Source organism: Schistocerca nitens, chromosome 5, assembly GCF_023898315.1.
Source record: "Schistocerca nitens isolate TAMUIC-IGC-003100 chromosome 5, iqSchNite1.1, whole genome shotgun sequence".
Classification (NCBI taxonomy): Eukaryota; Metazoa; Arthropoda; class Insecta; order Orthoptera; family Acrididae; genus Schistocerca; species Schistocerca nitens.
The window spans coordinates 281,883,192-281,899,021 of NC_064618.1; the positions used below are offsets into that span (position 1 = coordinate 281,883,192).

The following is a 15,830-nucleotide window of genomic DNA, read 5'->3' on the forward strand; positions in this document are numbered from 1 at the left end:
AATCCACTTATTCTTTCCATTAGTTACAAACAGTTGCTCCGATTGACGATTTGAGGTCGGTCAGACTGACCATGATAACGAGACTCACGAAATAAGTAGTGACTGTTAACACAACTTTTTGTACGTTGAATAGATGCTATATAACAGTTAACTTATCAACTAATATCTCGGGTCCATAATACAGATAATGTTTATTTACCTTTACTTAGCTTGCTAACTAGGGTGAGTCAGGAGAAATGTGTTACACTGTAGACGGGGTGGCGAAAGCTGCGTATAATTTATTATTTGCCTTTACACTGACAACGAGAATATAATACAGGAAATTTTATTTATCATAAAGAATCATATCTCACTCATAGAAACTGCTTCAGATACGATCTCCGTCATCCATAGTTGTCAGCAACATATTGGCCGAAGACGCGTATAGCCTCAAAGAACGGTGTCACAATGCTGAGGATGTCGGATGCTGGAGGATCGAAACCCTCGTCCCCGCCACCAGGCAGTTCAAGGGTGAAGGAGAGGTTCACTCCAGCCACACCTTTCACCCAGTCGCTGCTCACGCCAGACGCCGTGTCTGCGAAAACACAGGTAGTCCCATCATTTGGAAACATATATGCCAGTCCACAAGAATGGAGAACAAAATCTTAGAAATGAAAAATAAAAGCATAGTCTTAAAAATCGTGAGGCTCTAGACTCTCGTGTTCAACTACATACATCAAAAATGTTTTGTGTCACCCCGGTTCTCAGAACTCCTGAAGATAGACGTTGACTGTGGATGTTGGATCACAGACACAGTCCCTTTGACTGTTCAGAGATGTCACTAAACCCGCCCAAAAATGTAAACAACAGTACATGAGCAACACCTATCAGACGGAGGGGATCCGACAGCCAATCAGTTGCAGTCATTCCACAAGGAGGGAGGAACACGGCTCGAGTTGTCCATAGTTCAACGATGCCTATACGGTCAATACCGCGGTTCGATTGCGTCCGCATTGTTACTTTGTGCCAGGAAGGGCGCTCAACAAGGGAAGTGTACAGCTGTCTCGCAGTGAACCAAAGCGATGTTGCTCGGACATGGAGGTGATACAGTGAGACAGGAACTGTCGATGACATGCCCCGCTCAGGCCGCCCAAGGGCTACTACTGCAGTGGATGACCACTCGCTCCGGATTATGGCTCTGAGGAACCCTGACAGCAACGCCACCATGTTGAATAATGCTTTTCGTGCAGTCACAAGACATCGTGTTACAACTCAAACTGTGCGCAATAGACTGCATAACGCGGAACTTAACTCCCCAGGTCCATGGCGAGGTCCAACTTTGCAAACCACGACACCATGCAGCGCGGTACAGATGTACAGATGGGCTCAGCAACATTGTGAATGGACCGCTCAGGATTGGCATCACGTTTTCTTCACCGATGAGTGTCGCATATGCCTTCAACCAGACAATCGTGGGAGACGTGTTTGGAGGCATCCCTGTCAGCGTGAACGCCTTAGACACACTGTCCAGTGAGTGCAACAAGGTGGAGGTTCCCTGCTGTTTTGGTGTGGCCATTACATGGGGCCGACGTACGCCGCTGGCGGTAATGGAAGGCATCGTAACGGCTGTACGATACGTGAATGCCATCCTCCGACCGGCAGTGAAACGATATCGGCAGCATATTGGCGAGGCATTCGTCTTCATGGACTACAATTCGCGCCCTCATTGTGCACATCTTGTGAATGATTTCCTTAGGATAACGACATCGCTCGACTAGAGTGGCCAGCATGTTCTCCAGATCGCTCGACTAGAGCAGCCAGCATGTTCTCCAGACATGAAACCTATCTAACTATCTAACATGTTTGGGGTAGATTGAAAAGGGCTATTTATGGACGACGTGACCCACCAACCACTCTGAGGGATCTACGCCGAATCGCCGGTGAGGAGTGGGACAATCTGAACTTGTGGATAGTATGCCACGATGAATACGGGCATGCATCAATGCAAGAGGACGTGCTACTAGGTATTAGAGGTACTAGTGTGTACATCAATGGTACAACATGCATTGTGTGGTTTTCATGAGCAATAAGAAGGGCGGAAATGATGTTCATGTTGATATCTCTTCCAATTTTCTATACAGATTCCGGAACTCTCGTAACCGAGGTGATGCAAAACTTTTTTTTTTAATTTGTGTATTAAGTAATAAATGAGCCTTCATTCGCGTGTACTTCTTGATCTACGTTTACTTATGTATTCCAGAAGTCACTGCACTGTATTAAAAATTCTTCCTTTACTGGCAAATGGAGGGCATGAAAAATACGAAGGTTAGTCATAAAATTTTAATTACGACATCCGAAAAATAAAGTAACATTTTCTTTTTAGTTTCAGCCGCATTCCTAAAGTCCTGGTACACCCTGTAATCCCTGTGCCATAGTACCGTACTATACTGATAGCGGAAAAACAAAAATGGCCTAGGGCATTGATAAAGTGTATTATCGTTTGGCAGTTCGTTTCCTGCATTGGAAGGGACACAATGCCACAGCAGTTGATGAAAGTATGCAGCAGGAACTGTTGGGCTAGGTCAAATGATAGATAACTTTGGAGTTTTAAGTAAGTATTTTGAAAAAGAGGATCCTACTATGATTCTCGATGGACCTGAAAACAGTTTGAACTGGGATATCGCATATGTAGTAGATGACTACCTGGACAAGATAGTTTCCCTGATTCGTGACATCAATGTTTACTTTGTCGAGCTGTTCCGATGTCATGGTCGGCTATGCCTCAATGGAGCTTTGAGCCGAATTAATGAGTTAGGAACTACACTGTTGGCAGCCGACATTGCGCATATTGCTCTGGTAACACTCGGGACTATCGATAGATGGGATTTAACTAGTCACAGCCGACACCTAAACTGGACTGGGAAGGGAAAATTGGTACAGCTGATTCATGGGAGTGTTGGGGGTGGATCTCGGGCCATGCGTAGCCAATACCTGTTGTCATTGGTAGCAGAAGTAGATCCTTTTTAGAATAAATTCAGATAACAGGTTACTCTGCCTAAAGAGTATAATCAGCATCTTTAAAAATTCTGCTATAAGCACTGACAATATAGATCTTAACACAGCAAACGGTACACATACTGCCTGTAATAAAGGAAAAGAAATTATTGGAAAAAGTAATGGGAACATTTCATAGACTTAGCAACTCGCCATCAAAATGTAAAGTCAATAAAAAAAAAATATAGCAATGTACTGTTGACATCCAATGCAAAGAAGAAATTCAATGCACTCTGTGATATCATGAGACAGTAAACAGGGGGATATAAACAACACATAAAAACAACAACACATAAAAACATACTGATAAGGATGGGGATAAAGCAATAAGTGATCCATACACCACCTAGCAAATTAGGTGACTGACCATTTTTCAAGTATTACAGAGAAATTACAACAAAATTACCAAAAACAATTACAAACTCTAAAAGTAATTGTGCAATGGAGTTACTACCAACCACAGAGCATGAAGTCATAAAAGCTGTTGAAAATCTAAAGAATAATAAGTCAGTAGACTTAAATGAAGTTCCAATGTGGGTGCTGAAGCAATGCATTAGGAGTTTACAAGCTCTCTTAACAAACATGATAAATGAGTAATTCACACCATGGAAATTTCCAGAGTAATCAAAACAGGAAACAGTCGTGTTTTTGCTAAAGAAAGATATCTCAGAAGCTCTCAGTGGCTCGGCATTCGTTTGCTGGTTTTGGGTTGGTGACGTTGGTGCTCCTGAGCTGAGGCTTGGTACGCGCCGCCAGTCCCCTGTCACTGTAAGCTCTGGGCATGCTTCAGCGATCACTGTACGGTGCGGCGGTGGAGTATTGTATGGCTTGATTGCCCGGATCCCGAGGATGGCAGAAACCTCTATGAAACCCTCAATCTCAAGGTGCACTGTGACCCGATGAGAAGAGGCGGAAAGTCATTAGCCGGCAAAATCTGAGGAAACTACCCGACCTCAGTTGTATAAGCCTGACACACGCAAGTGGGACTGTGTCTCTGTGGACCCTTATTTCCCTACCTGCTCCAGTAAAGGCAGTCAGTTACCTATAGCAGTGTTGTTGAATCAGGGGTGTTGAATCAGGGGTGTCATCCTGTTCAGTAGGAAGTCACTGAGGACCTTCATTCGAGTGACCACTCCCCTCTCCAGATTCACCTACTGGATGAAGCTCTCTCTCAACCTATACAGCCATGAAGGATGGTTAACAGAGGCAATTGGACTTTGTTCATCCAGCCAGCTGTTTTTGGAGGCCGCAACAGCGCCAGTAGTAGGTGGACCACATCAATCGAGTGGCATACTTGTGGTATGACACCTGATCATGACTAAATCCGGTACATTATTCTGGTGGCTTCTCCATCTCGAAGTACTCAGGTCATCTTGGTGTACTGATGAGTGCCTTTTAGTAACTCAGGTCTGGTGAGCGGGTCTGCGACGGTTTAAGTGCCGCCCTACAACGGAAAACCTCGCACCCATTCGATTAGCGAGGACCAAGGCACGACACGTAATTAAGGAGACTAAGAATAGGTCATGGCAAGCGTTCATGGATTCTCTAAATCGCTCCATTTGTTCTACGAAAGTATGGAAAACCATCAGGAGGATTTCCAGTAAACGCAGTCGGTTACCTATAGCAGTGTTGTTGAATCAGGCGTGTCTCAAAACAACACCTGGAGACATCGTGCAGGCAGTGGCAGAGCATGCTGGCTACTGCCACTGCCAACCAGGCTTCGGTATTCTGTCGTTACCGTGCCACCATGCGGAGTGTCGAATCAGACTTCTGGTCCATCAGTTAAGAGTCCTACAGCTGCCCATCCTTGCTATGGGAGCTAGATTCGGCACTGTCCGACGCTCGTGATGTGGCACCTGGTCACGACTAAATCTGGTACAGCATGCTGCAGTTTTTGCATACGGTGTCAAAGGACACCCCCTTACAATATTTTAATTCAGTATGGCTGTCAGGTGAATTTCCCGACTCGTGGCGGGGGGTAATTTTGATACCACTCCTCAAACTAGTAAAGGACCGAACATACCCCAATAGTTACCGGAGCATCGTCTTAACAAGCTGTGTGGGAAGGGCCGTAGAGTACCTGGTCATCCATTGTCAAGTCTGTATATTGAAAACCAGGCAGCTCCTCAGTATGGATTCAGGTGATGTTGATCAACTGTCGATGTCCTGGCCCTGCAAGAGGCTAAAACCCAGCAGTCTTTCCTCCGTTAGCAGCGTTATCTAGGGGTATTTTTTGAGTTCAGTAATGAGTACGGTACTACTTGGAGGCTCAATATTCTCAGACAGCTACACCATGGAGCTTTCGTGGTCACCTTCTCATCTTCACTCGGTCCTTCCTCTCAAGATGCCTTTTTAGGTACAGAGTTACTGATACACGGTCAGATAGTTTTGCGTAGGAAATGATGTTCTACAAGACAGTGTTTTAAATGTCACCCTCTTTTTCCATAGGTATTAACAGTGCAACACCCACTGAAGACATCCTGTTCAGTGCTCCTTATTTGTGGACGATTTTTTAGTCTTCTGCTCGCCCTCTAGTATCGCAGTAATGTGTCATCAATTGCAACTTACGGTAAAGAAGTTGGAGGTGTGTGCTACATAGATTGGTTTTACACTTTCTGCAAAGAAATGTGTGTGTGTGTTCATTTTCATCGTTCTCATCGTCTTTTTACCTTACCTGAGTTACGTATGTGGGACACCGTTCTCCCTTTTAAAGATACTGTGAGGTCTCTTGGCCTTAGTTTTGACTCCAAACCGTCGTGGTTACCGGACCTAAAAGACCTGAAGGCAAGTGCCCAGAAGGAACTGAATTTCTTGTTGTGTCTTAGCCACAGGTCTTGGGGAATGGACAGGGCATGTCTGCTCCAGTTTTATAGGGCCCTCTTGTGATCGCAGCTGGACTATGAGTGCACAGTGTACGGATTAGCGAGGCATTCTTACCTGACAATCATGAGGAGATCTGGCTGGCCATAATCGCTTTCAGGACCAGCCCCATACCCAGTCTCTGTGCCTAGGCTGTTGAACCACCACTTACCGTCCTACGCCGGTGGTGCGTCCGACGTGCAAGTTCCTCGCTACGCTCAATTCACCAGCATACGTTACGGCTGCTCGTCCATTTATGGAAAGTCTCTTTATCAATCGTCCATGAGAAACGAGATAATTTGGGATCTGCATGAAGTTATGCTGACGTCCCTTGGTGTGGATCACAAGATACATCACAAGACATCCCAAATCCAAGGTTTCAATGCCTGCAACACTGGTTACTGTAGAGGCCCAGGGTAATTTTAGATTTAGTGCACTGCAGTTAAGGTTGCACCTCTGCATATGTATTTAATAAATTCCTTTATAACATTTTAACTGCGCTCTAAAACTCTAAATTGCAGGAGGCTCCGTTGGTTACTCTCTTGTTTCCCGCGATCGTGTCCTCAAGATCCGACTGAACCCAGACTTTAGTGCCATCGACGCAGAATTATTCACGAACTTCCAGGCACTGAAGGAGATGAAGTGTATTTAGAGTCCTAAATTCGCTCTCTGCTCTTATTCCCTTCACTCTCTAAAATGCTTGTACCCAGCAGATAGGTAGTTCAGAATATCCAAACGTCCTCCTCCAGCTCCAAACGCTGGGCAAGGAGGTGTCTTTTTGTTGCGTGTCGAGTCACTCGGCTACTGCAGGGAACGAAAGGACAGATGTAGCAGCCAAGGAAGACTGTAGCGGTCCTCAGTTAGTTCAGTGTGCTGTCCCCGTGCATACTATCATCTCGCTGTTGAATTGCCGAGTCATGTGTGGGCGGGAAGCAGAGTAACTGGAAGTGACAGATGCGTCTGGTAAAGCCTACATCGCGGCCATGGTGCACCTCCTTCTAGCCACGCAGTCGGGATGAGCTTCTTTTCACCCATCTTCATATAGAGCACAGATCTTGGGCGCATGGCTTCTTGTTCTGGCGGGAGCGTCCTTCGATGTGTGGTGCCTGTGGCGTACAAATCACTGTGCCCCACATTTCGCTACACTGAGTTTTTTTTTTTTTCGATCCAGAGGGCAGCGGCAGATTTGCCGACAGATCTGGCCTCTATTTTAAGAGACATTTAAACAAATGTGATTAGAGTTTTAACGTTCTGTGATGTGTTTGCTAAAATTTGAGGGAGATGTCGTAAATGTTTTAACAGAGTTGTTGGCTCACCCACTGTTTTTGTAAGTAGTCAGCCAGTGCTGATATTTTAGCTCCTGTGTCATTTTACTTACGTTTTAATCCCACGTTTAACACCATTCGCTCCCCCTCTTGTCGAAGATGAGTGTGTCAAAGGCATATTTCTAGAGCTTTCTAAGGCTTTTGGTACTGCTCACTGTAAGATTTTACTAAGTTAGCTGGAAACACTAGGAATAAGAGGCGCAGAGTGACTGTGTGGTCATCACGAGTGAGGTGGCAGTGAGTGAGTAACTACGAGGGCAGTTCAATAAGTAATGCAACACTTTTTTTTTCTGAAACAGGGGTTGTTTTATTCAGCATTGAAATACACCAGGTTATTCCCCAATCTTTTAGCTACACAACACTATTTTTCAACGTAATCTCCATTCAATGCTACGGCCTTACGCCACCTTGAAATGAGGACCTGTATGCCTGCACGGTACCATTCCACTGGTCGATGTCGGAGCCAACGTCGTACTGCATCAATAACTTCTTCATCATCCGCGTAGTGCTAGTGCGTCCCACGGATTGCGTCCTTCATTGGGCCAAACATATGGAAATCCGACGGTGCGAGATCGGGGCTGTAGGGTGCATGAGGAAGAACAGTCCACTGAAGTTTTGTGAGCTCCTCTCGGGTGCGAAGACTTGTGTGAGGTCTTGCGTTGTCATGAAGAAGGAGAAGTTCGTTCTGATTTTTGTGCCTACGAACACGCTGAAGTAGTTTCTTCAATTTCTGAAGAGTAGCACAATACACTTCAGAGTTGATCGTTTGACCGTGGGGAAGGACATCGAACAGAATAACCCCTTCAGCGTCCCAGAAGACTGTAACCATGACTTTACCGGCTGAGGGTATGGCTTTAAACTTTTTCTTGGTAGGGGAGTGGGTGTGGCGCCACTCCATTGATTGCCGTTTTGTTTCAGGTTCGAAGTGATGAACCCATGTTTCATCGCCTGTAACAATCTTTGACAAGAAATTGTCACCCTCAGCCACATGACGAGCAAGCAATTCCGCACAGATGGTTCTCCTTTGCTCTTGATGGTGTTCGGTTAGACAACGAGGGACCCAGCGGGAACAAACCTTTGAATATCCTAACTGGTGAACAATTGTGACAGCACTACCAACAGAGATGTCAAGTTGAGCAGTGAGTTGTTTGATGGTGATCCGTCGATCATCTCGAACGAGTGTGTTCGCACGCTCCGCCATTGCAGGAGTCACAGCTGTGCACGGCCGGCCCGCACGCGGGAGATCAGACAGTCTTGCTTGACCTTGCGGCGATGATGACACACGCTTTGCCCAACGACTCACCGTGCTTTTGTCCACTGCCCGATCACCGTAGACATTCTGCAAGCGCCTATGAATATCTGAGATGCCCTGGTTTTCCGCCAAAAGAAACTCGATCACTGCCCGTTGTTTGCAACGCACATCCGTTACAGACGCCATTTTAAGAGCTCCGTACAGCGCTGCCACCTGTCGGAAGTCAATGAAACTATACGAGACGAAGCGGGAATGTTTGAAAATATTCCACAAGAAATTTCCGGTTTTTACAACCAAAATTGGCCGAGAAAAAAAAAGTGTTGCATTACTTATTGAACTGCCCTCGTATGATTTCGTTAGTTTACTTCTAACTGTATGACAACTTTTTTAGCCATTTTCTCCATATTCATCTCTTTTCACATTTGTAAGGGCGCTGATAACCTCTCCGTTGAGCGTACGTAAACTTCACACACACACACACACACACACACACACACACACACACACACACACACACACACACACACACTCATACAAATAGGGAAAACATCGGCCAGTTTCCCTACTGACATCAGTCTTAAAAATAATGGAATCAGTTACGAAAGACAAGTTAATGAATTGCTTGAATAAATATAGCCTTGTAAGCAAATCAAATTTTAGTTGCTGAAGCGGTAAAATTGCCGAATTAGCTATAGTAAAATCCACAAAAGTGGTTCTTGATGCTATTGTCGAGGAAGAGCATGTCACAGCAGCATTTATAGATGTTTGACCATAAGATTCTACTAAATAAGTTAGAATCATTAGGAGTAAAAGTAGTAGCTAATGACTGGTAACTATTAGATAGAGAACAAATAGTAGAGAAAACGCATATCTCAGATAAGACAAATGTTTCAGTGAAACAGTTATGAGAACCAAAATACCTTAATATGAATTTCTCAGGATAGCAGATTAGGACTAATACTGTTGTCGATACACATCAACGACTTTCCCTACAGTGAGAGCCACGGGGAGAAAGTTCTCATTGCTGATGACAGCAATATTATAGTCACTAATAAAACTGGAAAATTCCTTGCAGTGAAAGCAAATGTAACCCTCAAGGAAGTTAACGGTTTGTGAATATGCAGTAATTTGACACTGAAAAAGAAAACAAAGACAGGAATTTCAGTTTGAGGAAGGGAAACGACACTGTTCAGTTGAATGTAGGTGGACCTCTGTAGAACATATACCAAACATAAAACTTCAGGGAATGAATATTGATTCTCAGTTGAAGTGGTATGAACACACTAAGATGGCTGCAAACAGAATGTCATAATTAAGTTATGGCGTTATATTCCTCTCATCAGGCTATAACAGCTACTGTGTTTTAATCACATACTATTAATATGTATGCTCAACTCCTAGATAGGGAGTGTTTTCCTGGTGAACAAGTGCACAAAATAGGAACACAGTTTTCAAACTACACAGAAGGATCAAAAGAATTATAACAAAAAGTAGCAGCCGAGCTAGTGTAAGGATTTGTTCAAGAAACTGGGGATTTCAGCTTTATAATTTGAGTAAATTTATCAATTATTTGTGCCCATCAAAAATAACATTCACAGTTACTGAACAAGCAGCTCTGTCCTTGGCAATGAAACACGAACTAGACTGAACTTACATTCACCAAGATAGATTACAAATAAAACGCAAAACAGCCTTTTTACCAGGGAACAAAACTGTACAATAAATTGTCTGTAGGGATTAAAGAGATTACTAAAACGAAATTCTTTAATATGGCTGATAAAAAGTAACTGTTAAGCAGTACATTGAATAAAGTGAAAGATTACTTAGACAACACAGAGTAGTGATTCGGTAAAAAACGTAACATAAATAAATAATGATAATAATAATAATAATAAAACCGTGGAGGCCCGGGAAAAGAATAGGCCTCCGGTATGTTCTGCCAGTCGTAAAAAGCGACGAAAAGAACAAACCACTAATAGGGCTAACCCCCCTTTTAGTGTGATTAGTTGGTTCAGGACAGACCTAAAGAAGCCTCGGACAAGTGCCGTCATGGTCGGGGACGATGTTTGAACTCTATGCCCGCCCACAATGGTAACGACACTGCTAGCCAACTGGAAAATGATTTAAATCCAAATAGAGGTGTGTTGCAGGATATGCTTCCTGCAACCACCCTAGAAGGAAAACAAAGACAGAGGATGAGATGGTCAGATGAAGTTAATCGACACGTCATGTTCTGTTATTTTCAAGCAACAAACCTAGGAACCAACACAACTGGATACAGATCACAAGTATACACAACATTTATTATCAGATACCCAGAATTAAAATTTTTAACAGAACAACGACTAGCTGATCAGATCCGTGTAATAATAAAAAATAACAGGCTACCCCAGTCAGAATTAGAAAACATCAAACAACAAGTACAACAAATACTGGAACAAAATAATGTGCAATCAGAAGAAGAAGAAAATACAGTAATGGACTCAAACATCCCAGAGCAAACAAACAAAGAACAACACGCATCAATTAAACAATCAGAGGAAAACTAAATCTTAAGACAGCCACCAGAACAAGCACAAATAGAACTCGAAGTAACACACATGTTAGATATAGAAGAAAAATTTCAGCTGACATATATAGAATACAAAGACACAAATACAGACATTAGACCATTCTTGCATAGACCGCCAAATAACCCACAAGTCGAAACAACAATAAAAACTATCAACACAATCATACACAACAAAATAAATGAAAACACAACTATGGAAGAGTTACAACTACTGGTTTATATAGGAGCACTCACTACACTAAATATACACACTAGGCAGAGATCAGAACCAACCAACACACAGAAGAAACCAACAAAACCAGCATGGCAACACAGGCTACAGATCAGAATAGAAAAACTGAGAAAAGACATCGGACAGCTAACACAATTTATAGGAAATGAAATGTCAGAAAAAAAAACGAAAAAGGTTAAGTAAAATCTCACAGCAAGAAGCGATAGAGCAATTAGATGAAAAGAAGCAGAAATTACAAGCATTGGCCAAACGACTTAGAAGATACAAAAAAAGTAAAAATAGAAGGAAACAAAACCAAAAGAAATTTTACCAGACAATAGATAACACACACATTAAAATAGACAATCCACCAAACATAACAGACATGGAACACTTCTGGAGCAACATATGGTCAAATCCGGTACAACATAACAGGCATGCACAGTGGATACAAGCAGAAACAGATACATACAAGATGATACCACAAATGCCTGAAGTGATAATTTTGCAACATGAAGTCACCCAAGCAATTAATTCTACTCACAATTGGAAAGCCCTTGGAAAAGATAAAATAGCAAATTTCTGGCTGAAGAAGTTCACCTCAACACATTTACATCTAACTAAATTATTTAACAGTTACATTGCAGACACATACACAGTCCCTGAAACACTTACACAAGGAATAACTTATCTGAAACCTAAAGATCAAGCACAGCAAACCCAGCTAAATATCGTCCCATAACATGCCTACCAACAATATTCAAAATATTAACTTCAGTCATTACACAGAAATTAATGACACATACAACACAGAACAAAATTATAAATGAAGAACAAAAAGCCGGTTGCAAAGGAGCACGAGGATGTAAAGAGCAACTGATAATAGATGCAGAGGTGATATATCAAGCTAAAACTAAACAAAGGAGGCTACACTACGCATACATTGATTACCCAAAAGCTTTTGATAGTGTACCCCACTCATGGTTACTACAAATATTGGAAATATACAAAGTAGATCCTAAATTGATACAGTTCCTAAACATAGTAATGAAAAATTGGAAAACCACACTCAATATCCAAACAAATGCAAATAATATCACATCACAGCCAATACAGATTAAGCGTGGAATATACCAAGGAGACTCATTAAGTCCTTTCTGCTTCTGCCTTGCTCTGAACCCACTATTCAACATGCTAAATAATACAAATTATGGATACAATATTACTGGAACACACCCACACAAAATCACACATTTGCTATACATGGATGATCTAAAACTACTGGCAGCAACAAATCAACAACTCAGCCAATTACTAAAGATAACAGAAGTATTCAGCAATGATATAAATATGGCTTTTGGAACAGACAAATGTAAGAAAAATAGCATAGTTAAGGGAAAACACACTAAACAGGAAGATTACATATTGGATAACCACAGCGACTGCATAGAAGCCATGGATAAAACAGATGCCTATAAATATCTAGGATACAGACAAAAAATAGGAATAGATAATACAAATATTAAAGAAGAACTAAAAGATTAATATAGAGAAAGACTAACAAAAATACTGAAAACAGAATTGACAGCAAGAAACAAGACAAAAGCTATAAATACTTTTGCTACACCAATATTGACCAACTCATTTGGAGTAGTGAAATGGAATAACACAGACCTAGAAGCACTCAATACACTTACATGATCACAATGCCACAAATATAGAATACATCACATGCATTCAGCAACTGAAAAATTCACATTAAGCAGAAAGGAAGGAGGAAGGGGATTTATCGACATAAAAAACCTACATTATGGACAGGTAGACAATTTAAGAAAATTCTTTATGGAACGAGCAGAAACTAGCAAAATACACAAAGCAATCACTCATAAATACATCAGCTACACGACTGCAATTTCATAACCACTTCTACAACCCTTTAGATCACATAACATCAACAGATACGAAGAAAGTAAATTGGAAAAAGAAAACACTACATGGCAAGCACCCGTATCATCTAACACAGCCACACATCGATCAAGATGCATCCAACACATGGCTAAGAAAAGGCAATATATACAATGAGACGGAAGGATTCATGATTGCAATACAGGATCAAACAATAAACACCAGATATTACAGTAAGCATATTATTAAAGATCCCAGTACCACAACAGATAAATACGGACTTTGCAAACAACAAATAGAAACAGTAGATCACATCACAAGCGGGTGTACAATACTAGCAAATACAGAATACCCCAGAAGACATGACAATGTAGCAAAAATAATACATCAACAGCTTGCCTTACAACATAAACTTATAAAACAACACGTTCCCACATACAAGTATGCACCACAAAATGTACTGGAGAATGATGAGTACAAATTATACTGGAACAGAACCATTATAACAGATAAAACAACACCACATAACAAACCTGACATCATACTCACCAATAAAAAGAAGAAATTAACACAACTAATCGAAATATCCATACCCAATACAACAAATATACAAAAGAAAACAGGAGAAAAAATTGAAAAATACATCCAACTGGCTGAGGAAGTCAAGGACATGTGGCATCAGGATAAAGTTGACATACCAATTATACTGTCAACTACAGGAGCCATACCACACAATATCCACCAGTACATCAATGCAATACAGCTACATCCAAACGTATATATACAACTACAGAAATCCGTAATTATTGATACATGTTCAATTACCTGAAAGTTCCTAAATGCAATATAACATATACCGTACAGTTAAAAGGAAGTCACGCTTGATCAAGGTCCGCGTCACTTTCCATTTTTGACCAGACATAACGTCTGAGAAAGGAAATAATAATAATAATATAACGATAATCATACATTTCACATAACGCCTTCACATTACGATTTTTCTCTCTTTTCTTTGAAACCATACCCCCAAACCTACGCAATGTATCGAGATGTTTTCCATGTCGAAACGCATTTTGAACAATCATACTCCAGACTTCTACAAACAATTCTTGTGTTGTTGGGAAGAATCAAGTGTCCCATTGAAATGTCAGTATATAAAGGAAAGTAACACCATTACCATGTTTCACGATATGAGCTTGATTTTTTTTTTTAATTTTTGAGGTGAGAATTACAATGTCATGGCTACCCCTCGTAGATCACCTGTGGGATGCTGCAAGAAGGCGTATGGAGGTTTTTTAATCGTGGAGTAGATACCAGTATCGTTCGCCGGTGAGAGATGATGGGAGAAATATACACAGGTCTCTGCTAATCTAAAGGAAGAAAGTGACTTTCACATGGTGTGTCATTGCTAAGTAACATAGTTCGATGAAACGTCGTCCATACGTAGAAAGAGCTACTAGAGTGTATTACAGAAGGTAACTGAAACAAATATGTAATGAGACGAACAGGAATGGCAGGTTTATTCGAAGACAATAATTACACTCAAGTCATCGCAATTCGTAATATTTCCTTGTGCATTAGAAAAGGCGGGACGTGGTTGACAGTAGGGTATGTGATTACCACGGACGACAATGCATACTCTCCACTTGCTACAATGGTTACCAAAAGGTTGTTAAGTAGTTCTTGTGGTAGGGCGTTACATTCCTCCATCATCTACATCTACATCTACATTTATACTCCGCAAGCCACCCAACGGTGTGTGGCGGAGGGCTCTTTACGTGCCACTGTAATTACCTCCCTTTCCTGTTCCAGTCGCGTATGGTTCGCGGGAAGAACGACTGTCGGAAAGCCTCCGTGCGCGCTCGAATCTCTCTAATTTTACATTCGTGATCTCCTCGGGAGGTATAAGTAGGGGGAAGCAATATATTCGATACTTCATCCAGAAACGCACCCTCTAGAAACCTGGACAGCAAGCTACATCGCGATGCAGAGCGCCTCTCTTGCAGAGTCTGCCACTTGAGTTTGCTAAACATCTCCGTAACGCTATCACGCTTACCAGATAACCCTGTGACGAAACGTGCTACTCTTCTTTGGATCTTCTTTGTCTCCTCTGTCAACCCGACCTGGTACGGATCCCACACTGATGAGCAATACTCAAGTATAGGTCGAACGAGTGTTTTGTAAGCCACCTCCTTTGTTGATGGACTACATTTTCTAAGGACTCTCCCAATGGATCTCAACCTGGCACCCGCCTTAGGAACAATTAATTTTATATGATCATTCCACTTCAAATAGTTCCGTACGTATACTCTCAGATATTTTGCATAAGTAACTGCTACCAGTGTTTGTTCCGCTATCATATAATCATACAATAAAGGATTCTTCTTTCTATGTATTCGCAATACATTACATTTGTCTATGTTAAGGGTCAGTTGCCACTCCCTGCTCCAAGTGCCTATCCGCTGCAGATATTCCTGCATTTCGCTACAATTTTCTAATGCTGCAACTTCTCTGTATACTACAGCATCATCCGCGAAAAGCCGCATGGAACTTCCGACACTATCTACTAGGTCATATATATATATATATATATATATATATATATATATATATATATATATATATATATTGTGAAAAGAAATGGTCCCATAACACTCCCCTGTGGCACGCCAG

General features: G+C 41.8%; 1 protein-coding gene across 1 annotated transcript in view; it reads right to left on the bottom strand.

The window, feature by feature from the left end:
• Positions 1-251: 251 nt before the first annotated feature.
• Positions 252-15,830, bottom strand: part of LOC126259524 (carboxypeptidase B-like) — a 93,008-nt gene continuing 77,429 nt past the window's right edge. Inside the window, exon 9 of the mRNA XM_049956390.1 lies at positions 252-574. Coding sequence (XP_049812347.1) covers positions 384-574 — 191 coding nt within the window. The 3' untranslated portion in view covers positions 252-383. The remainder of the gene's footprint in view (positions 575-15,830) is intronic.